The following is a 23,041-nucleotide window of genomic DNA, read 5'->3' on the forward strand; positions in this document are numbered from 1 at the left end:
TCCCAGGACCCTTTGCTTTCTTTCTCTTGCGTCCGAGACCCCTTTGCTTTCTTTCCATCGAGTCCCAGACCCCTTTGGTTTCTTTCTCTCGCTCGTCTCGGTCTCCCAGTCTGCCAGGGACTTCCACAAAGAAGATGACTCTGGATGCCACTCCTTATTGGATGCAGGTCTCAGACCGTGTCCCACTGTGGTATGGTCCCTCGGGGTTCCCAGCAAGCCTCCTGGTCTCCCAACCCTCTTCTGGTTGCTCACGGGTCTTCCTTCACTCCTTTTGCCCACGGGTCTCCCTGGACTCCTTCTGAGTCTCTCGTCCCATTCGGATACCTCCTCCTCTGTCCGGGCTCTGCAGCGGCTCCACGGCATCTTCCTACTTTTGGGCGACACGTCCCAGGCAGACCACGCTCTCTCAATCATCTGGTGCTTAGTCTTCCTGCTTCCAGACATGCGCTGACCATGGCAGAGCTCTCTGGAATGTCTCTGCCGAGGGGGTAAGCGTCCCATCCTTGACTGCTTTGTTTTGCTCCTGACCGCTTGCTGCGCAACACCCGGTTCCTCCAGGGAGGATCTCTCTCTCTCTCTCTCTCTCTCTCTCTCTCTCTCTCTCTCTCTCTCTCTCTCTCTCTCTCAAATTTCCTATTCTTTTTCAGCTGTTCCTTGGCCACAGTCAATAAAGACGAGACAGTATGGTTTATAGAGGTGATATTTATGCTTCCTCACGTCTTCCTCGTCCCAGTACTGATCTTGAGGACTCCCAGTAAGTCAGTTGTTCTCTTCCTCATCTCAGTAAAGGAGGGATATAAATCCCTTGAGAAGCCCACTCTCTTCCTCCTCCCAGTACTTCCTACGTTACAGGAACACTAGGGATGGTGTTGTCGGGGGTTGGTGAAGAAGTTGGGTTAAGGTAAGGTGGGCCCTGGGGATACGGCTTTCTCCCCATGCCGTCACTAATCCCTCCCTATAAGATCAGCCCGCTGAGTGCCATGCCCATGGGGACTATTGGGTAGCACCCTCACCTCCCTGGCCTCATGGGAAGGGGCTCTCCCTAAGGGAGAAGAGGCGACATCCGGGAATTCGTCACTCCAAACTGGTGATCCTTTACTCGTCATTTTCATTAAAATGACGGTTCGACACATTTAATGCACACCTTCTTCTGTTGTAGTCCGCTTCATGGGGTACGATTAGCAGTGAACACAAGCACTGATTCTCCATGATCCATAACAATTGGAACTGCAACAGTATCCTAACATCTGGGTGTTTAGGCAGATCTACGGATTTGCCTTCAGACCCAGTTTTTAAGTATCGGCATGGCATCCAAGATGCATCATTTTACATGTCATTCTCTTTGATGAATCATTTTCAAATAGCTTGTTGAGGGAGGACTGTAACGACATAATTTTAACCCTGTAAGTGTTCGTCCTGAACTCCCATAAGGAATCATTGTGGGTCCCGCCCACTTCAGCATTAAAGGGGTAGTCGCAACTTCGGTTCTCCAATTGTTAACACCTTGCTATTCTGACCCCCAACTCCATTGTAATAATGTTGTCCTTCTTCAGCACAGAGGCGATCAGTGTCTTGAGTGCTCCTCCCTTTCCTGATATTGAATACTTGGTCATCTGAGCCTCCCCGCCCCTGTTCCAAAGAAAGAATAATGCATCCAGCTACAAAATATATTGCCGCTCATCAGAGCAATAACCACGAAAGTATAAAACGGCTCACATTATGTTAAACTTTACTAAAACACATTATTTTATACTAGTGGAAAAGCCTGTGTAGACGGGCTAATGGGCATAAAGTAAGACCTTTTCAAAGTGTGAATATATTATATGGTGTATCTGAACGCGATTTATGTTGATAGAAAAATAAATGTGTAAAGTATCTTGCTCCTTTTACGTGGGGGAGTTGTAACCTCAAACAAAATATCACAGAATCCGTTGATAGGTCATCATATTACATAGGGCCATTGTTGTATCTGCTCATTGTCTTGGATTTCACTTGCATGTTTTGGACTTAATTATATAATGTTGGGGGATGTCCGAGTAATACAATTCACTTGTAGCATGATTCGATGGAAACATGAGATCATAAAATTAAGTAAATTGAAGTCAAATACAGTTTAAAACGTACATGAAGAATATTACTGATATATTAATACATACCAAGAAATATTACAATTAATAATTACATTGAGAGAAAAAAGTAATTCATTTTGTTAGAGAAATAGTGCTTAATCAAATTCATTTGTTTATATATATTTTTTAAAATGTATATAGTTTCTTAGTGTATGCAACTTGAAGTGTGCTATTAAAGTGGTATCCCTGTCTTGGGCCTTTTCTGCAGTTAATTTTATGTTATCATTGTTGAAATACACATTGTTTTTGCCCGAAAGATGAGCTTGAAGGCTTATTGTTGTATGTGTAAGGCAGCAGCTCCCTCTAGCGGTGACAACAGGCGAAGCGGACAGGGCGGCTTCAGGCAAACATATATCTGGTCTTTTATTATATAGCATATCCTCGAGCAGTCAGGTGTATATATACTACATAAATTAACAATGACATATTGATTGGCCTTTACAGTAACACATTGTTTTCTGTGTTCTACAAGCAAGTAAGTCTTCACTGTGAGGGGTCATTGAGGAGATCAACAGTGCTTTTGAATAGTGTCCACTCAACCTGTAGAATTCAGCATTCTTTCAATTGCCAACTTCATATAAGCTATTGCCAACTTCATATAAGCTATGTTGGCATAAACTCCCCTTTGAGCCTGTGGAATAATCTCTATCCATCTGATCTATAAGCCTACCTGTTCCTTTGGATTTTAGTGCCAGACTTTATTGGAATCCAACCTCTTAACTTCAGAAACCTATCCCCTTTGCCACAGAGACCTAACATTTGTTTCACAGGTCATTTCCAGCTTTCGTTTTGAAAACACAAATGTTCTACCTGTTTTTTCCCTAAACCTCAGGAGTAATTTGGAGAGGAGTGGTATGTTTACTTCTTGCCTGGATAGGATGAAGAAAGTTACTCTCCCAGACTGTTTTATAATCCACAATGCGAATCGACTTCAAAGTCCCCAAATCAAACTTTGTTTTTTTTTTATTGAAACGTGTTGTGTAGTGAAATCCTTGGACTGCCCCTGCCCCGAGAGGTCGATACATGTTCCATGAAGCCAAGGCAACAGTGTGTGCCTTCCACAAGCATTTCTCAGATGTACAAGGTCTCAGGAGAGTTACTTGGACCCCTTTACTCCACTAAAATCCAAATTGCTTGTGAGCTGCTTCCTTCACTTTAATCCTTTTCTTGAAATCTCCTTGTTTCCAAGATGTCTCGGGAGGATAGCTCGGGGGCAATGTGCTTGCCTTGGAGCAAGACGACACAGAGCAATACAGGTTCGATCCCCGGGTCCGCGCTTAGAAACCTCTGGGTAATCAGTGCGTTATAAATAACTTATCCCATTACATTACATCACATGGTGATCTGATCAAACATCTTTGAAGTAATGCAGAGGTGCATGCACATTATTTTACTCCTGGATTGTGCATCAGCCACTACTACCAGCTGTCTGTCTATAGAATGGCACAGGCCTGGACAGATGGCCACAGACGTTTGAACTTAAACAACGTTGGGAGTAGGGTGGGCGGGATAAACGCTAAAGTAGGTTTAGCAAATCTGCAGGGAAGCTGCCCATGCTGCCAGCTCTGCATGCGCTGAGGATCAATTTGTAATGCTGTCACAAGGTGGGAACAGTTCCTTCAAGGAGACATTAGGAACACAATTTGAGACTTAAAGGGATGGTCTAGTAAAAATTTTTATTTAAAAACTAGATAGGCAACGTTAAAAAAAAAATACTAGCATTCTCCATTTTAAAACTTCCTATGTAGAATTTTGAGCTATTCAAGCTCAAAATTCGCAAAAGCAAGCACATGGGCGCATCCATTTTGTGGAATGGATGCCCCGCCTGTGCTGGCTTTTGCTTTTGCGACACTAATGAAGGAAAAGCCAGCCAGCTGTAGTAAACAAAAGCTACCGCTGGTTGGCTTTCCCTTCATTAGTGCTGTAGGCAGAGGACGGGGACCGGAGACCAGAGCAGGAAAGCTGCAGCTGAATCTCGGTAAGTGCTATTTATTTATTTTTTTTAAATAAGTACTAGCTGCGTTTTTTTTTCTAAGTTTTCCGGGCTGGAGGAGCCCGGAAAACTTAGAAATAAAACCGCAGCTTTAAAAACGTTGTATTTATGTTTGCGGTCGCTTTTGAAGCGACCGCAAACATAAATACAACGTTATTGTGTTGGAAAACGCTGCGGTTTTTCTTTCCAAGTTTCTCAGGCTCCTCCGGCTCAGAGGAGCCTGAGAAACTCGGAAAGAAAAACCGCAGCGTTTTCAAACACAACCGCGTGTGTTTCTGCCTGCTGTGGCTATCACTTTGGGTCTCCGGTGAGAGAGCACCGGAGACCCAAAGTGAAAGCCACAGCAGGCAGAAACACAACGTGGTTATGTTTACATGCCGCGTAGTGTTTCTACCTGCAGCTGATTTCCCATTTGGGCCTCTCGGGCTCCCCATGGGAAATGCTAAATGCTGCGTTGTGTCTGCCTAAATCTGCTTTCCCGGAGCCCGAGAGCCCCAAATGGGAAAGCAGATTTAGGCAGACACAACGCGGTTGTTTTCCGCAATGCCGCGTTGTTTCTGCCTGAATCTGCTTTCCCGTTTGGGGCTCTCGGGCTCCCCACGGGGAGCCCGAGAGCCCCAAACGGGAAAGCAGATTCAGGCAGAAACAACGCGGTTGTGTTGGAAAACGCTGCGGTTTTTCTTTCCAAGTTTCTCAGGCTCCTCCGGCTCAGAGGAGCCTGAGAAACTCGGAAAGAAAAACCGCAGCGTTTTCCAACACAATAACGTTGTATTTATGTTTGCGGTCGCTTCAAAAGCGACCGCAAACATAAATACGTTTTTAAAGCTGCGGTTTTATTTCTAAGTTTTCCGGGCTCCTCCAGCCCGGAAAACTTAGGAAAAAAAACGCAGCTAGTGCTTATTTTAAAAAAAATAATAAATAGCACTTACCGAGATTCAGCTGCAGCTTTCCTGCTCTGGTTTCCGGTCCCCGTCCTCCGCCTACAGCACTAATGAAGGGAAAAGCCACCCAGCGGTAGCTTTTGTTTACTACAGCTGGCTGGCTTTTCCTTCATTAGTGCCGCAAAAGCAAAAGCCAGCACAAGCGGGGCATCCATTTCACAAAATGGATGCGCCCATGTGCTTGCTTTTGTGAATTTTGAGCTTGAATAGCTCAAAATTTTACATAGGAAGTTTTAAAACGGAGAATGCTAGTATTTTTTTTTTTTATGTTGCCTATCTATTTTTTAAATACAATTTTTTACTAGACCATCCCTTTAAGTGTGAAGTTACTAACCTGGTAACCTTTCTTATTCATCTGAAACATAACGGGAGCTCTCCAACGAAGTAAATAAGCCAATTCTTTAGATTCTTAATTGGGTACATATAGGCTTTCAAAAAAAACTTGATTTATTTTGCAATGTGAATTATTCTTTACTTTGCAATTGATCTGCTAGATATGCATCTCTCTCTTTTAAGTGCCCTTTTCTTGGCTGTGTTTTCCATAGAGTGCGAGAAGTCTTTGTTCACGAGGGATCCCTCGCAGCTGATTGGTGCCGTCATTCGGACGTCCTTGAAGAAGAGCACCATGGGCTTCGGGTTCACCATCATCGGGGGCGACCGGCCAGACGAGTTTCTACAAGTGAAGAATGTGCTGAAGGACGGCCCTGCTGCCCAGGACGGAAAGATCGCACCAGGTGAAATACCTTCACAGACATCCCCAAAACACAAATTAAGGTTTCATTGCTTGCCTTGAATGTGGAAGACCATGGATGATGCCCTCCCTTCCAGAAAACCGGTTTTCTGGAAGGAAGGGCAGGCATTGTTTTCAGGAGGACAGCTTGGTGTGGGCGTGGGAGGCGAGTGAACATAATCGGTGGTTGCAACATATACTAGAGACACTATGCAATGCAGGATTAACAATGGGAAAACATTAACTTTAAGATATCCCAGGTGACATTTGTTGGTCATATTTGAACAGGATGAGGACTGATGAATCAAAGTGATCGTAGAGGTGAGGAAGCCTGAAGATGAGGATTTGAGATCATTTCTAGGTCTGGTGGAATTTTATGTGACATTTCAGCCAAACTGATCATAGGAAACTGCTGTACTAATAAGAGGTGCTGAACAAAGGTATGCATTTTGAATGGACAGGTTGAATGCAGGAGCTGTTTGCAGACATCAAGAGGGCAATCTTGGATGCGCCGCCCCGTCATAGGTTTGTAGTAGGAGCAAGGACGTTATGACGGTGCAGCTGCCAGTGAGAAAGGGACAGGTGCGGTGTTGAGCCAATGGCAGGGGCGAGACGAGGCACACCCATACATTTCACTTCAAAGGCTTTGAATGATTGAGAGAGTACGTTTTAGGTTCTATAGAAGGAATCTTTTACTTCCTGTTTGGCTGTAAGATATTTCAGCACTCGTTTGCGGGGCATACCATTCACAGTACGAAGTGACCACCAACCAGAGGCGTTGATGGGGGCGGGGGGGCTGAGGGGGCTATAACCCTGGGCCTTTTGGTTGTAGCCCCGGATAGAAGCTCAGGAGCTACAACCAAAAGAATAGCTAGCCCCGAGTCTCGACATTCTCGACATTAGCATAGCCCCAGATCTTTTCCAGACCTAGCAACACCCCTTCCACCAACCATTATTACATTTCTTCCAACTCGAGGACCGGGCATGGCAACTCGCAGGGTCGCTAAGTGGTTGGCAAATGTGTAGGAATTTAATTTTGCAGTAGAGCATTTACAGTCTAGAAAGTCTGGTTGCAGACTGCCCATCATGACTACCTTCCATAGAGTCTCAGATCGAAGGGAACCGGGAACACATTCACACTTGGGCGCGTGAATAAGGGCTATGGTGGAAGCTGTAGAACTAGAAGAGAAGAGGAGGCCCATAGGTGAAGATGACAAATTGAACAGAGTTATAGAATATACCCAGAAGGGCTGGCGAATAAACGAGCGTGAGAGATGGCCATGCCATGGTCCGAGATGAGTTGACACTGTGTGAGTGTTGACTAGAGAGGAAAGCACCCGTCTCGCTTCTCTTGGCGTCGATCGAACCATACCGGCTGCAGCTCAGGGTTGCTGGGCAACAACATTAACAGCCCACGTCCTCATGCCAGCCTTTGCTTTGGTCCAGTGACTGCCGTTGGCACTGCAGCCAACTTGTTTCCTGGGACCCACTCCCCCGCTCACCTGGTTAGCTTGCCCTGCTAATCTGGTAGAGTTGCTATTTGCCGTTCAGCAGCTGGCATTTAGATGCGTTCAGGCAACCTGCTACTCGCCTGCCTGCTCTGCCAGGGTTCTACAACTTCACGGTTCCAGGCCCGCCTGTGACCGTTGTTACAAACTGTGAGGCGGTGTAAAATGTACAAATACCTGGTCAACCCGATACCAACAGCTACCCGGAGCTCCCCAGTCCAAATGATACTGAACAAACACATCTATGTGAATTTCACTCTACACGTTTGGGGCCTTCATAAATACACAATAGTGCACATCTATACAACATTGAAAGCATAAGGGTCATAAATAATTGTCAAAATGTTATATTTGCATCTTATGTGTAAGTTACATTTTCTAAACTACCTCCTCGTCCTTGTGATAGCTTCTAATCGCTGGCTAATGCTGGATACCCGGGAGGTGCCGTTTCCTCCTGCTTTTGCAATATTAATTTCGACCTCTGGGCTTACATTTTTGCTGTTGTAAAAGTCCTTTTTTTATTGCAAAAATATTTCAAATCTGTTTTGTCGATCTGCAAAGAATTGTTAATGCCCCTACTGGAATAGAGTGATCCTAATTTTCTGCTTGCATTACTCTTTTCCCCATTTCCTTGCGGTTTCCAAATCCCTCCACCTTATTACAGCAAAAAAACAAGCTGCTAAAGCTTGCCCCTTAGGAGGCTCCTCAAATCAGGTCCCTAAGGCCAAGGCTCCATAGATGCTACAGCTGAATAATTCAGTGAAAGAAATTGAATCATAAATCTGTTTGGAAATCCATTGTGGTTTGGTCTTGAACTGATCTACCAGAGTCTTCTCCGAGAGTCACTATTGCTGCCGCTGATGGGCAATGTTCCACCTTTATGTTCGGTCTGGCCTCCAAACCCCCAAAAACCTGAGAAGTACTAGGATGTACTGCAGGCTGCACCCAAACCAAGGCTTCGCCCTGAATGTAACCTGCAGTAAATAAGAGGGTGTACCAAGCAATTAAACTCAACACCAATCCTTGCCCTGTTACGGCAGCACCGCACACCATACTATCTTTGGGACTAATGTATTCTGATCGCCCTCCTCTTTGTGCTATATATTGGGACATCTTTCAGCGGTGAGCTGGAGGAACTCCCCACACGCCTGTATGAGAAGAGCGAGAACTAGATGAAGAGGTCTCCCTGGCCGCTGCCGAATGTGGATAAAGGTTTCTTTTTCTAGAGGCGTCACAGGGAACCCAGTTCCCCTTCCTGGAGAGATGAGCCTGTGTCTCAGCAGTTGGCGGCACGCTACTGCAGACTACATTGCCCAGCAGCCCACCGACTGAGGAGAGAACCGCTAGGTTCACGTAGGGCGGCATACATGCACCAGGTGTGCAAAGGCGAGATGTGAACTTTCTTCCCTGGGTAACCTCTCTGGTCATTCAACCCTAGGACTACTCTTCCCAGAGCATCTCAGATTGGGAATAAAGCATGCCATTGACTGGAAAAAGCAACCACACTGCAGGGCCGCCATACTTGATCCTGAGAATTCCAAAATGGCGCTGCAAGCCATGTACACCTATAAAATCTTGTTTCTCCTAAGAAACCCTAATATAGAAGCATTATCGTAGGAACCCTTGCCTGTCCTCAACCAATGTTCAGATAATTGGGGGAATTAAGACTTCAGAGAGCAAAACCAATCCCAAGAGAGAATGCAAGAGTCCAGGGGTAAGAAGCAATCGTAATTAGCCTTAGAAAATAGCGCACAGCCTCATGGGTATACAAGGGGCTGGGAAAGTTCATTTAGTATCTTGGATCCGAAGGAAACAGATGTGCCTTATGATGCTTCCTTGATATAAGGGATATGGCTATAGATGGAAGACTGAAAGGACTTCCGCCTGGAGAAAGTTGATGCAAGCGTGGGGAGGCGAGTGATGCTTGCTAGGAGGAGGAGGAGGAGGAGGAGGGGGAGGAGGGGGACCACCCTGAATGAGAGGGGAAATGAATACCCATTAAGGCCAAGGTCCCGGAGGGACCTTTTGCAAATCCTGAGACACATAATTTCTCGGAGACCTGAAATGAAAAATGAATGAGCATCCCAATGTCGAATATCGACCTCCCAAGAATCCTGAAGACCCGCGAGCAGGGAGAAACCCAACAGTAGTTATGTCCAGGGGAGCGACACAGCATAGCTCCATTGGTCATGTTCCAGGGCTACTCCAGAGATTATGGCTCGGCAATCTCATATAGGCTGGTAATTAATCAGTGCTGCACGAGTCAATCGGAGAGGCTCCAGGCATGGTTCTCAGCACAGAATTCCCTCCCATCACAGGTGCACCTGTCCCGGGAGGATAGCTCGGGGGCAGCGTGCTCGCCTTGGAAGCAAGATGACACAGAGCACCACAGGTTCGATCCCTGGGTCCGCGCTTAGAAACCTCTGGGTATTAAGCATGTTATAAATAACCTATCATGTCACTACGGTGGCTCTGCCACCAGCATCGCTCCCCTCCTCGGCCAGGACGCCCCTGACGGACGTGGCCCAGGCCCTCCAAAATCGAGTGTCTGGATTACCTTTTAATCTGGATCTCTCCTGTCCTACCAACCCGGCTCCAACAGTCTGTGCCTCCTCAGCCGCCACACTTAATCTATGGGGGGGTGGGGGGGGAGCATCAGTCAGGCAGGTGCCTTATCTCAACCCAGTCATCGACCATCTTCCCCCCACAGCAGCCGCTCCGTTTTCTTGCTTGACTTCACCCGTCAGACGCGGCCTGACACGGTTTATATATTCCTGCTTTTTCCTCGCAGCTCCAGGCAACCCCCCCCCCCCCCAATTTCATGCAAGTCACTCGGGCAGATCCGTCCACCACTTTTCCTTTTTTAATAGAAAAAGTGGATGTTGTAGCTTTATAGTCTGTGTACCGTGAGTTCTGGGCTCATAAGCCTCGTTAAACACTCCCTGAAGGTGACGAACGGGGAGCACAGCGAATGGAGGAGGCACCCCGATGGCAGGGGCCTTCCTCCTTTACGCTCTCTCGCCCCTCCCCCCCAGGGGCAGGGGAGAGGGCGGCAAAGGAGCCAAAGGAAAGGGCGCCAAGAGCCCAGGAAAGCCTGCGAAGGGCAACAAAGGAAGGAGGCGGGGCTTGGGGCATAAGTACGGCGGGCGCCAGGCTCAGGAGCACTTGCAGCTCTTCCAGCAGCCGGGCACCCGCTGAAAGTGCAGGACTTCGTTTTCCCACCCACCCACCCACCCTACAGCTAAAACAGAGCCTGGACGTCGTTGTCGCAGGTTGGACAGGCGGGTTGTGGCAACCTATGATAAGACAAAGACTCCGAATGAGCCATTGCTAAACCGGAAGGGGCTTCGCCCATTCTAGACAGCGCCTCCTGGGAGCCTAAACGGCGGAGATGTCTGGCGGTAGCAATTGGGGCTCAACTTCCCCCCAACAAACGGCGCTCCCCCAGTCCGCAAAGACCTGCAGGGGCAGGCAGTTTCTCAGGCTCGAAGGCTGTGGGGGAGTTGTGCCTGCAATCAACATGGAGGTAAAGGGGGAAGCAGGACGAGGAGCAGTCGCCACACCTTTTGGATCTAATTTTTAATACCTGTTTGCAGTGGTTATGTATATGTAAAAATAAATCTGCGGCCTTGTTATGCCAAAACAAAAGAAATGTCTCATGAAGCACCTTACTGGAGGGGAAACGAAAGGGGCTGACAAAATGAGTAATGTTGGATACAAACGGCATAGCTAATGGACAAATGCCCAGGTTATTGCCACACGAGGACCTTTAACACGGTCTTCTGGATCTTTAATTGCCATTACGGACCTTCGGCAAGGTCTATGTAGCTTAACTATGGCAAGGCCCTGCAGATCCATGAGAATAGAAATACCGCGAGAGGTCCTCGGACATGGGGTGAAAGCAGAGAGGCTGAAGGGAGCCCTGCACTGTGAGTACCGCCTGACTGAGCCTTCTTGGAAACATGGGAACAGTTTCAGTTTCTTTAGCTTATGGCTGGACAGTTATCGCATAGGAATATTGAACTCTTCTGTTGAGCTGATCTTGAAACATTTGTTTTGTGTTTGGGGTAAGCCCGGAGGCCAAGGACCCTTTAGACTCGGTTTGTAGACTTTCTGTTGCCCACCATCCTTTTCCTCTGTAGCGTAGAGTGTCGCAGGCGGGGAGAGGACCGGTAGACATTATTCCTTTAGGTTGAAATGTTGCGCGAGTCGGAACCCGGGAACCACTCCTTTCGTTAGCCCATCCTGACACAGTTCCATATAGAAGCCCCTCTTTGCTTTTAGAGATTCGCCTTGTTCCCTTGAGTGTTCATCCAGCCCACATCCTAATTAGCCTGGCACTAAAGCAAAGACCTGTTGAGTCACACGTTCAAAGTGGTGTGATCATCCCACACTTCTCCGCTTGCAGTTCTCTCCCTACTTTGTTTTTGGGCGCTCGCTGTTTCATGACGCGGATCCTGGGAGCCCAGTCTAACCGGTATCCTGGCATCCCGCTGCCTCCAGTAGGCGGGTTTATCCCGGCTTGACCCACCAGATGGGTTTCTCCCACATGGCTCCTTTTGAGGCCGGTTCTCGAGTGGCATTGGCTCCCATGCTCATGAATGACCCTTTGTGTTTGTGTTGGCTTGACTCTGCCCTACGGATGGTGCTTTCGGCGCAGGTGGGAACAGGCAACAGGCCGCTCCTTTGATGCTGCAGGGTGTTCCCTCGGTTTCTCGTCTGATTCAGTCGAGGTTTATTGCTAACAAGGCACTTGGCAAGCATGGGTGTCTATTTATAGGCTGTGGTGCTTGCTTTACTGAATGCCACGCAGATCCTTCCCGGTTACTGCGCGATTGTCTCCGGGCCAGATTATACATCCATGTGTTCATTCATGGAGTTTTGTTAGTACTCTTGAGTTGCGTTTGGCCGGTCTCTGGTAGCAGCGGACTCATGGAAGGCAATGTGGAGTGAGGTGAGTTGTTATCATGGCGTCAGCTTTGAGTAGCAGCTTGGTTCTTCCCAGTGTGGTCAGCGAAGATGTCTCTTGCAAGACATGTATGGTAGCTCTGCTGCAGGAAGCCTGTTCTGAAGCGTGTGGGTACATTGTTTCGCCGGCAGCACATTTTGTGAATGGAGTTTGTCGTTCTTCATTGATACATTTGTTGTACCTATCCAATGCAAGTTGATTGATGCCAAAACATTTAAAAGTGAGATCCTTATTTTTTTGTTTTTTTTTTATTTATTTTTTAAAAATTTAAATTTTTTTTTTTTTTTACCAATGACTGCATCCATTACAGATTGTATTGCCCTTTGGATTACAGAGGTGTAGCATTGTAAGTGTAGTTTTTCATTGCACTGCACTGCCCCCCTGGCAACCCTTGCACCCTGGAGCTGTTTCTCTATCCCTACAGCTCCCTACCAGGTCTGCACTTACCCTTGCCACCAGCGGGCCGCACTTCTTATTTATTATTCCTATTTATTCTTTCTATTTGTTTATTGTCTATCCTGTGTACTGCACTTCCCCTCCCCACTCGCACTTTTCCCCTCTCCCCCTCCCCTGCACTTGTGCGATCTCGATGTCACCTGGCCTAGTAGGATCGTTGTCTCTGTCGTCCCTCTCTTCCCCTCGTCGCGCCTTGAAACACTTGTGTATAGCCGTGTTATAAATGTCATATCATATAAATGTGAGTCTCTTTACCACGTCGAGTGGTAGTACAGAGCGGTTGGGCGGAATGGAAGGATGGCGGTCAGTGGAGAAAGGTGGATTTTTTCACAGCTTGTGTCCTCCTGTTTTGCTGTTTTGATGGATAAAATTGGTGAATCCAACCCGGGAGACCCTTATTACTAAACTAAAGCAAAGGCTGTATGTGTATATATATATATATATATATATATATATATATATATATATATATATATATATATATATATATATATATATATATATATATATATATATATATATATATACACTAATGGCCAACAGACGAACCATTGCAGCCAATCCGCGCATAGGTGTTGTCAGTGCTAATGGATTAACGGGCAACTCGACCTGTGTGTGCCTCAGGACCATAGTCTGTTAGTCGGCCCCTCACTGCCCTGGGGCACTGCCACCTGGCGGTCAAAGGTGCCATTCTCATTCCAAAGGATTCAAGTGTTGCCCTTATCCGGATACTCGGGTCTCCGTACACGCCCCCGCCTGCCGGCCACCTGGAGCCCCAGCGATCCTCAATCTCGCCTCACCTCGGTTTCTCTTTTCCAGACCTCGCCGCATCCAGTGAGGGTTGGGGGGGCACACCCTAGAGAACCGGCTGCTGATCCTTTATCTCAGAATGGGCAAGCACTCGTTTCGAAGGACCGCCCTGTTCCCTCCCCCAACCTCCATTTAACTTGCTCTTTATCTCTCCTCCTTGGCACACTGCGCTGATCTGCCTCTTTGCCTCCCCTACTGGGTGATTTTACCAGCTTTCTCTATTTGTTCCTTGCTATCTTCTTAAGTCTCTCTGTGTTCCTCCTTCAAGTTCTGTCGATCCACTCTTTGATTCCTCCTCTTGCTTTATTGTCTCTGAGCGTCTGTCTCCTTTCTGTAGTTTCTCTTCTCTCACACTTTACTTTTCTTGATCCTTCTATACAACTTACTCTGCTTTGTATATTGAAGGCTTTATTGCAAGTTGCTCTGCCAGGCGACTCCTTAGAATCCCCTTAAATCTCTCCTGTGAGGTGCGTGAGTGTAGGCCACAAAGTAAGTGAGTTCCAAATGCTTCTGAAATGTTGCAGGTCACTGGATTATGACGGTAATAAATCTAAACCGTCCCCCAATTAAGTAGAAATCAATGAGAAATCCAGGACTCGGCACCATTACGTATATATATACTTGGCTTTATTATTTATTTATTTGTTTAACCCTTTACAAAATCATTCTTCTTAATAGAGGAAAATACAACATTTAGAACAATTCAATCATTTAAAACAATTAAATCATCGTAAAATCACAGACTTATAAGATCATTATCGTTTTAAAACCAAAACAGATTAATAGGTCTTTAAGATAGTCATAAAATTAATTAACCATATAAAAATCGTAATCATCAAATATAGCAATTTGACGTATTTGACTCCAACAGTGAAGTTCAAGTAGATCACATTTGTAGGACAAACTACTACAACAGTTATTAACGGAATTCAAAACATTTTAGGATAAATCACAAAAGTTCTTAAGAAAGGTTATTACTCTTATCTTTAGGACAGTAGAACAACTATGCCTAATTTGATAACACACGAGTTCAGTATTAATACCGTATAAATGCAAAATAAATTGTTCAAAATACAATATATGTTGTGTCAAAAGGGCGGGACATAAAAGGAGAAGATGTAACAGAGTTTCTTCCATACCTTCCACTTTACACCAACCCCAATCATTTTTAAGCATATTCCATTTTTTCAGTATATAATTTGTTTTTAGCACATTGAATCGAAATCTCATAAAGGTGTTTCTATAATTCCGAGAAGGATATTTCTGCAAGTATATTTCAAGAGCTGGATTGAATTTCCAAAACGTATAAACTTGGTTAAACATTTTAGATTGTTGGACAATGGATGTAGTGTATTGCCAATTGTTACATTTCAAATACATTTTAACTTTTAAAGGATTCTTAACTTTTTTTCATTTTTTTATACTTGACTTTAATGCACAAATAAACACAAAATGCCCTCTTCAGTTTGATTACACGTGTTTCAGCTCGCCTGAGCCTTTTTCGAATCAGGGCCGAAAATAACATGAACAATCCATATGACTGTTGTCAGGTAAGTAATACCGGGGTGAGATCCCCCTATCCAATAATCCTTCTGTTAGTGATCGCTGGACTGAAGAGGGCATTTTGTGTTTATTTGTGCGTTAATGGCGCCGAGTCCTGGATTTCTCATTGATTTCTACAATGCTTTGTATTCTACCATTCTGTTTTACTTCTTTCGCCTGCTCTTCCCCACAGGTCCTTCTGGCATTCCTGGTTCTCACCTCTTCCCTTTAGCTTATTCCTTCTATTATGCCTGCTTTGCTCCCGTCCCACCTCACTTCTCCACCTTTGCTTTCTTCTCTCCCCTTGCCCGGTTGCCCAGGTCTGGCAGGAAACCGGCAGCTCTGATTCAGAAGGTGGGAGGGTGCTTTGCCTGGAGGAGATTTTAGAGGGTTATCGGGCTGGAGTTGGGGGTGAGCATGAGTGCTTTAGTGGGAGATGTTTGGTGATTTTCCTTAACCAAGTGTTGATTCCAGGCAGAGGAGCCTTGCCCATTCCAAGACTGAGGAAGAGATCTTGGAAGTTGATTAGACCTTGATTTAGGAGTCAGGCAGTATAGTGCCTAGGACAATGTTCCAGAACTGCCTCTCATGCTGAACCCCGAAACCAGCAGCCCCTTCACTCGTATAGCTCTGAGACTTGACCGCTCTTCAAGCCTCTTTCAGGAATTCGAGAGAGAAGCCCGAGGAACCCGGTGCGACAAGCTGCAGGCGGGCTGATGGGGGCAGCTAGTGTGCATATTTTTGGCGTTTGTATTTAAAGAGTGAATAATAGACTTGAGTTACAGTTGTGTACTTTTTACCTTTTTTGACGTAGTTCAGTGGACTCCTAGTCAGAAGTTGAAAATGTGCTTCCTAAGTAGGGCCGCGGGAAGTGGTGCAGGTAGTGTTGTTTTGATCATTTCAGTTACCGAGTCTCACACTTTGAGAATCGCACTTTACAGTTAAGGACCCTTCAGTTGGCCATCATGTGCGTTAACCTAGGCGAAGGCCAGTTGCTCAGAAATCATGGGAGTGTGAGCTCGCAAGCAAGTGTGTCCCTTCCTGTGCGTTGCTCCCCAGGTTGTAGAAGGACGTGCAGGCAACATTGCCGACGAGGTTGCGAAAAGGAGATTTGTTCTCAAGTGAGGGGCACTCGCAGGCGGCACTGTAGTCTAATCGGTTCTTGCAAATGAATTGGAAATGCATAATCCTCTTCAGAACCTGGCTAGGTGTAAACGAGGGGCCAGGGTGGATCACATTTTCCATTCTCAGATTCTCAGAAGGTACAAGTGTCTAGGATCCACAGAGACAGTCTCTGGGTAAAGACTTTGCTTCCAGTGAGGATTGATGGGGTGACGAGTCAACGCTGAACTAAGGCAACCCAGAACCAAATTGTAATTAAGGTAAAGATAGAGCAGGAATTGTTGGTGTTAGAGTAGTTGGGTAATGCAGGCCATTGGCCAATTGTGAAACGGAATCTTTCTGGACTTAAGATTGTATGATTGGAATCAAAGCCAGACCGTGTGAGCAAACCCTGAGAACTTGACCCTTGGGCAGGGGCTGTTCATGGTGAGTCTTAACGACCCAGAGATGGGCCATTCAGCAGAGGTGACCAGGCATGGTGTCTTTTCAGGGAAGAGGGAAAACAGAATGACAGGAGACATGTGAGGCAGTACAAGACCTGACCGCTTTTATTCTCCAATTGTAGATCTATGGAGAGAGAGAGAGAGAAGAGTGAGTTCTGGTGTTCATTTCACCTATTTCTCCTCGGTGCATAATGTAGCTGATCCAAGCAGTTGCAGGCGAGCCTTAACAAGGGCAGGTCTCTGGGGTTCTGCAGGTCCTGCTGGATTCTACCGGTTGAGACCTAATGCCCCCCCACCGTTGTTCCTCTCCCTTCTGCACTCTGTTCTCCTCACTCTTGCAGTGTAAAGTTCTGCCTCCATCTCATTTATTCCATCCACCTTCTGTTATCTGCCTCATCCAGCATGCTTAAGCTGTCCTCCTCCTTCCACCACCCACATATCACGTGACCTGCTGCGCCTTTTTATGCTTACTCGTGGCCTCCTCCTGGACAGTGAACATGGTGGTGCGTGTTTCGTGCCTACCAAGAATCGGTGACCACAACATGGATCTAATTTTGGGGCAGTAAGGATTTGTCCTGTCACTGACAGCGCATAACCGTTGTGAAAGCATCAGAAGGGATAGCCACCATCTTTCCCTCCATATTGCTTTAGGATAGATGCTGCTGTCCTCCATGGCATGTTGTAGGTTGGGGCCGACTCTTCCTGGGCTCACAGCAAACCTTCCTGCAAGTATGCCAGTGCTCAAAGGGAAGTAACCTGTGTTTGTTCTGATGTGAAATCAATGTTTGCTCTTTATACATGAGGGATTCCACGGCTGATGGTAGTTTAACGCATAAAACTGTCATCATGGAACAATTGTTGTGGTTTTGGCTAGTTGTTAGTTCAAGGGGAAACTTGAACGAGCACCAGGGTTCTGGACAGGTAGGGACTTGGTCCTACTTGGTAGGCGAGGGGCTTCAAGGAAAGAGATGGCGTGATTTGGGGAACTAACACTCATAGGCTACAATATTGCCTCAAGCCAACAGATAGGTTCTTTCCCTTCCAACAGACTCATATGTTTGAGGAATCTTCTTAGGGCTGATGTTGGGGCTATTTCACCTTCCCTAACTCCTAAAATAATGGAGGGTTCTCCCGTAGCTCCGGCCTAGACACTGCAGTTATGTTCGTTTACTTCTTCCCAGGTCTACCAACCTATCGGGATCCTCGTCTCCTTTGGGTTCTCAAAGCCCTGTGGCCAATACCTTATTACGGTTCAATGCTCTTCCATCGGCATTTTTTTTTCTGCTGAGTTTTTTTCCGATGTAGTCGGAAAAAAAGAATATATATATTTTTTTAATTGGGGGTTTCCCCCCCCAAGCCCTCCGTTCGTTATTTTCTAGTCCCTATTCCCCACTCAGCCCTATCCCTTATTTCGCCTTACCCATGCCACTCGCCCCATATTTTCCAATTAGTTTTTTGGGCTAAAAATGTTCGTCAAAAAACACCGCGAAATAAAGCCTGGCGATGTGACAACTTCGTACCCCTATTACAGATGGGCTGAAGAACTTGGGAGACAAGCCCTTTCCCTCCTCGGTCCCGACATAATTGAGTGAGTGATGGCACCTGCCCCACCCCATGTTACGTCCAATCAGCCAGCCCAAAGCCCATGTGACCTCATCACAGATGCCAGTGCTTAATCATGAGTATTAGTCTTGTTCGGACTCAGTCTTGGGTAGAAAAACCTCCTCCGACGTATTCCCCATCTATGACCGGTAATCACCACAGCTGTGCTGCTTCGGAAAATTTCCTGTGTCGTCAACGTCGATATGCTGTCCTCGAGGGCCTCCGTCGAGCCGACGTCACCGGATGTTAGAAGTAGGACGCACGACACCTGTAGCCTCAGTTCTGTTTTTTCCGCGAACTAGTTCGGTTCGGAGATCTCGGCGCGCCTCGGTTCTTCTGATTCTATCGGTTCTTCGAACTTGGTTTGTGAAATTATTATGTCTTCTTCTTCTGCTACCCCGCAGTCTGGATTCAAGAATTGTCGGGACTGCGGTTCCAAGATGTCACTTACGGACCTGCACAACATCTGCCTCTGGTGCCTTGGCAAGTACCACGCCACCGATGACTGTGACGAATGGTAGTCTTTGACGTCAAAGGCCTTGCGGGAGCGAAAGAAGAAGTTGTCTGTAGGTAGGGTTTCCAAGCCCCGTAAGTCGAAATTCGCTGGGCTTTCGACCGACGATTTGAGGGCCGACTCTCCGCATCGTCGGTGTAAGTCTAGGGGGTCTCGTCCCGGAGTGGTTAACGCCATTCCTCTGCCTCTTCGAGGCGTTCGCGGAAGTGCCGTCACTAGTCGCCTTCCCTGTCCTCGTCCGAGGACTGCGCCAGACGGCAGGTAGCTTGTTCTACCAAGCATTCCTCTCCTACGGAATGGGATGCATTTCATAAGGAAATGTTGGTGATTTTCGAGTCGCAAGGCTCTGTTCCACCCGCGCCTTCGAGAGAAGCCGGCAAGGAACGCGCTAGGGCCACCGTTCGCACGCCTTCGGGCTCTGGCGGTCGGCGCGATCACCGGGAACCTTCGAGGTCCCGGCCGGACAAGGTGGATCGCTCTAGCCATGCCCGCTCCCGCTCCAGGTCCCGGTCCTCGACGCCCTCGAGACCGGTAGAGCCTGTGAGGTCTTCTAAGAAGACGTTGACACCATCAGCACCATGTCCATCGAGGGACTCTCGAGGCTCCGCCTCTGAGGAAGTCATCAACGCCATCGGCGCCGAGGCCATCGAAGGACACGCTCGGGGCACCGCCCTCGAGGTCTGTGTCGAAGCCATCGGCGCCACGTTTGACGTCAACGCCAATTTTGTCGACGCCCTCGACACCTTTTTTGGAGGCTTTACCGGACGAAACCCGCGCATCAGTGGAAACTCTGAAGAAGGCCATGAAGAAGTCGGTAAGGCCTGTATTTGAGCCTTTTTCTGTGCCCTCATCCAGGGATTTATTCCATCCTCTGGATTACATCTCTGAGGTGGATAAAGGGTCTGAGGAAGGTTTGATTCCTGATGAGGTTCCTGATGACCTGTTATCTGGCCATAGCCAGTTGGAAGACCCGAGTCAGTCTTTGCACAATGCCAGTGGTCTTGATGCCTCCCCAGAGGTTGAGTTTGGCAGGCCTTAGCCTGGTACGCATGCTGAATCTTCTTACAGGCGACTAATGTCGAGGGTGATGGAGTACTTGGGGTGGTCTGCGCCACCAATGGATTTTCTGCAGGATGACCTGACAGATATCCTTGACCAAGGTCCGCCCACTGACCCGGTGCTGCCATTTCATATGGCTTTACAGAAAAGGGTCGCGGTGGCTTGGACTGCTCCGGAGAGTGTCTCGGCTGTGAGCAAGTCGTTGCCGAAAAAATAGCATCCAGCCAGTAGCGACCCCTGCTACTTGACTACGCACCCCACTCCGGAGAGTTTGGTGGTGCAGGCGGCTACGGCCCCAGCAAAGCAGGCGTCGTACCCAACCATCCCTCCTGATAGGGACGACAAATGTTTTGATGGCTTAGCGAAGAAAGTGTTTTCTTCAGGGGATATGGCTTTACAGGCAGACAACTCCGTGTGTGCCTTAGCACGTTCCACTCACACTCTGTGGTATTGTGTGTCTTTGGCAGATGAACATATTCCTGAAGGGGAGGAACGGGATGGTTTTCTTGCCCTCGTTCAGGATGGCAAGGATGCCATGTGTGAATCCGATCAGTCTGGTCTGGACATGGCAGACTGTTTCAGCCGGTCCATGGTGGCGAGCACCGTGATGCACAGATTTGCGTGGTTGCGGAAGTCTGGGTTTGCTCCTGACGTACAAGCCAGCTTCTCAACATGCCCTTTGATGGTGTCCATCTTCTTGGCAGCAAGGCTGACGAGAGCCTTGAGAGGTTGCAGACCTCCAAAGCTGCAGTGAAGTCGTTGAGCACAGCAATGGAGAGGAGGTTCCTTTTGATACTACTCTTCCTTTGATAGATTGAGGGGAGCTGCAAGTCAAAGGTGCCACAGTAGGGAGTACCAGAGGTGGAATACAGGGTACTCGAGGTGCCAAAGCCGCTCGGGCAGTTGCCTCTTTGCCCTCAGGCACTGCTGCAGCCGCTCCCGCTCAGTCATGAGGCCATGTCCCATGGCTCGCCGGTTGGGGGAAGGCTGGGGCAACATCTTGTAGAATGGCATGCCATTACTTCAGATGTGTGTGTTCTGGAGATCATAGCGCATGGCTACTTTCTTCCTTTCCGGCAGAGGCCTCACGACAATCCACCAGGGAATCTCTCTTTGAAGAGTCCGGATCTGCTCCTTGCGCAGGAAATCAAATCCGGGATGTTGGATCCCGTTCAGGTGCCGCCCTCGGTCGCCCAGGATCTTCCGGGGTGGGCCGTCGAAGGCAATCTGATGAAGGGGCCTCCATTTTGGCTACCCTGGCCGGAGGTGATGATCGTGACGGACGCATCCCTCACGGGATGGGGAGCTCATGCCAACGAGTTGAGTCAACGGTCAATCTGTTGGAGCTGAGGGCCGTCAGGCTAGCCCTGAAGGCTTTTCTGCCATCTGTGCGGGGGAAGACTGTCCTGATTCTGACCGACAATACAGTGGCCATGCACTACTTCAACAAAAAGGGGGGGCAGGGTCTCTCCCTCTGTGCAGATAGGCGGTGCAGCTCTGGTTCTGGGCCATCCAGCAGGAAATTTCGATCTCGGCAGTTTATCTGGCTGGAGACGAAAACGGAGCGGCGGACGCTCTGAGCAGGCAGAGCACGGTCTCTCACGAGTGGGAGCTGGCTCAGGAGATTCTCCTGGAGATCTTCGCCCTTTGGGGGACCCCACAAGTGGATCTCTTTGCCACCAGTGTCATCCGGAAGTGCAAAAGATTCTGCTCGCAGGAATTTCCTCCAAAAGGAGCCTTAGGGGACGCGTTCGTAGTGGAGTGGTCCTTCCCACTGCTGTACGCGTTTCCTCCAGTCCCCGTCATTCCGCAAGTGCTACGGAGGTTGCGGAGGTTCGGTTCCCGCATGAGCCTCATTGCTCCGGCATGGGCCAGGAGAACGTGGTACCCGGACCTTCTCGACATGTCCATCTGCCCTCCACGCCGGCTTCCCTACCGAGACGATCTGCTCTCACGGGAGGGGTGTCAGGTTCTCCATCCAGAGGTCAGATCCCTCAACCTTCATGCTTGGTTTCTGAAAGGTTGAGGTATAAGGATTGGGACCTCCCTGAAGACGTGATGGAGGTGTTGCTTTCGGCCAGAAGGCCTGCAACAAAGTCCCTGTACCCTTGCCGTTGGAGAAAGTCCTGCGACTGGTGCAGGGTTAAGAATGTGGATCCTTTTTCATGTGCCATTCCTGTGGTTCTGTCTTTTTTGCTTTCGTTAGTCCACAAGGGCCTGCAAGTGGGTACCATTAAAGGTTACCTGGCGGCACTGTCCATATTTAAGCGCTCGTCTGAGGAGTGTTCTTATTTTAAAATTCCTTTGATTTCTCAGTTTCTGAAAGGGCTCACTAATGTGTTCCCACTGTCTCCTTTCCAGGTGCCCGGTTGGGATTTGAACCTGGTTCTAAAATTCCTCATGGGAGCTCCGTTTGGGCCTTTACATTCTTGCCCTTTGAGACTGTTGACCTTGAAAACTGTATTTTTAGTTGTGGTTACTTCCGCTCGCAGAGTGAGTGAGTTGCAGGCACTTTCCGTTAAGCCACCCTTCAGTGTCCCATAAGGACAGGGTTGTCCTTAGGGTTTGTCCTCCTTTTCTTCCGAAAGTTGTGTCGGAATTTCATTTAAGCCAGAAGGTCATTCTTCCGGCGTTCTATCCTCCTCCGCATCCTGGTAAGGAAGAGGAGAGGCTCCATAGGTTGGATCCTAGGAGCCTTAGGTTTCTACATCTCACGCATGTCCCCGGTCAGAGTGGATGATCAGCTCTTTGTAGGATACGCTGGAAGGTGTTTGGGACAAGCTGTTACTAAACAGACTTTGTCTAGATGGATTATCTTGACAATTTCTGAATGTTACTGCTTGGCGGGTAAGGACCCTCCGGTAGGCTTACGGGCCCATTCTACTATGGGTCTGGCTGCCTCTACTTCCCTGCAGATGAGTGTTCCCATTCATAACATTTGTGAAGCAGCCACATGGGCCTCTGTCCATACTTTTGTAAAACACTACTCCCTGTATTCTATCCATGGGCAAGATTTGGCCTTTGGCAAGGCGGTCCTCTATTCTGCAATTTAATTGGGCATTCTAAAATTCTAAATTCTTTTCCCACCTTCTTACGTTGGTACTGCTTTGGGAGTCTGTCATAGAGGTGGAATACGTCGGAAGAACCAATCTCCTTGGAGAAAAAGTTACTTTCTTACCTGGTAACGTTCTTTCGATGGGGTGTTCCGATGACGTATTCCACA

The 23,041-nt window shown here is 47.8% G+C and overlaps 1 protein-coding gene across 2 annotated transcripts in view; it reads left to right on the forward strand.

Moving 5' to 3' along the window:
• The window catches only part of MAGI3 (membrane associated guanylate kinase, WW and PDZ domain containing 3), a 1,006,442-nt gene that overhangs the window by 652,383 nt on the left and 331,018 nt on the right, over window positions 1-23,041 (forward strand). For both annotated transcript variants that reach the window (XM_069633359.1, XM_069633360.1), the window contains exon 9: window positions 5,609-5,797. In XM_069633359.1, the coding sequence (XP_069489460.1) occupies window positions 5,609-5,797 (189 nt within the window). The remainder of the gene's footprint in view (window positions 1-5,608; window positions 5,798-23,041) is intronic.

The sequence above is a fragment of the Ambystoma mexicanum genome, chromosome 13 (assembly GCF_040938575.1).
Source record: "Ambystoma mexicanum isolate Mex_15411 chromosome 13, UKY_AmexF1_1, whole genome shotgun sequence".
NCBI lineage: Eukaryota > Metazoa > Chordata > Amphibia > Caudata > Ambystomatidae > Ambystoma > Ambystoma mexicanum.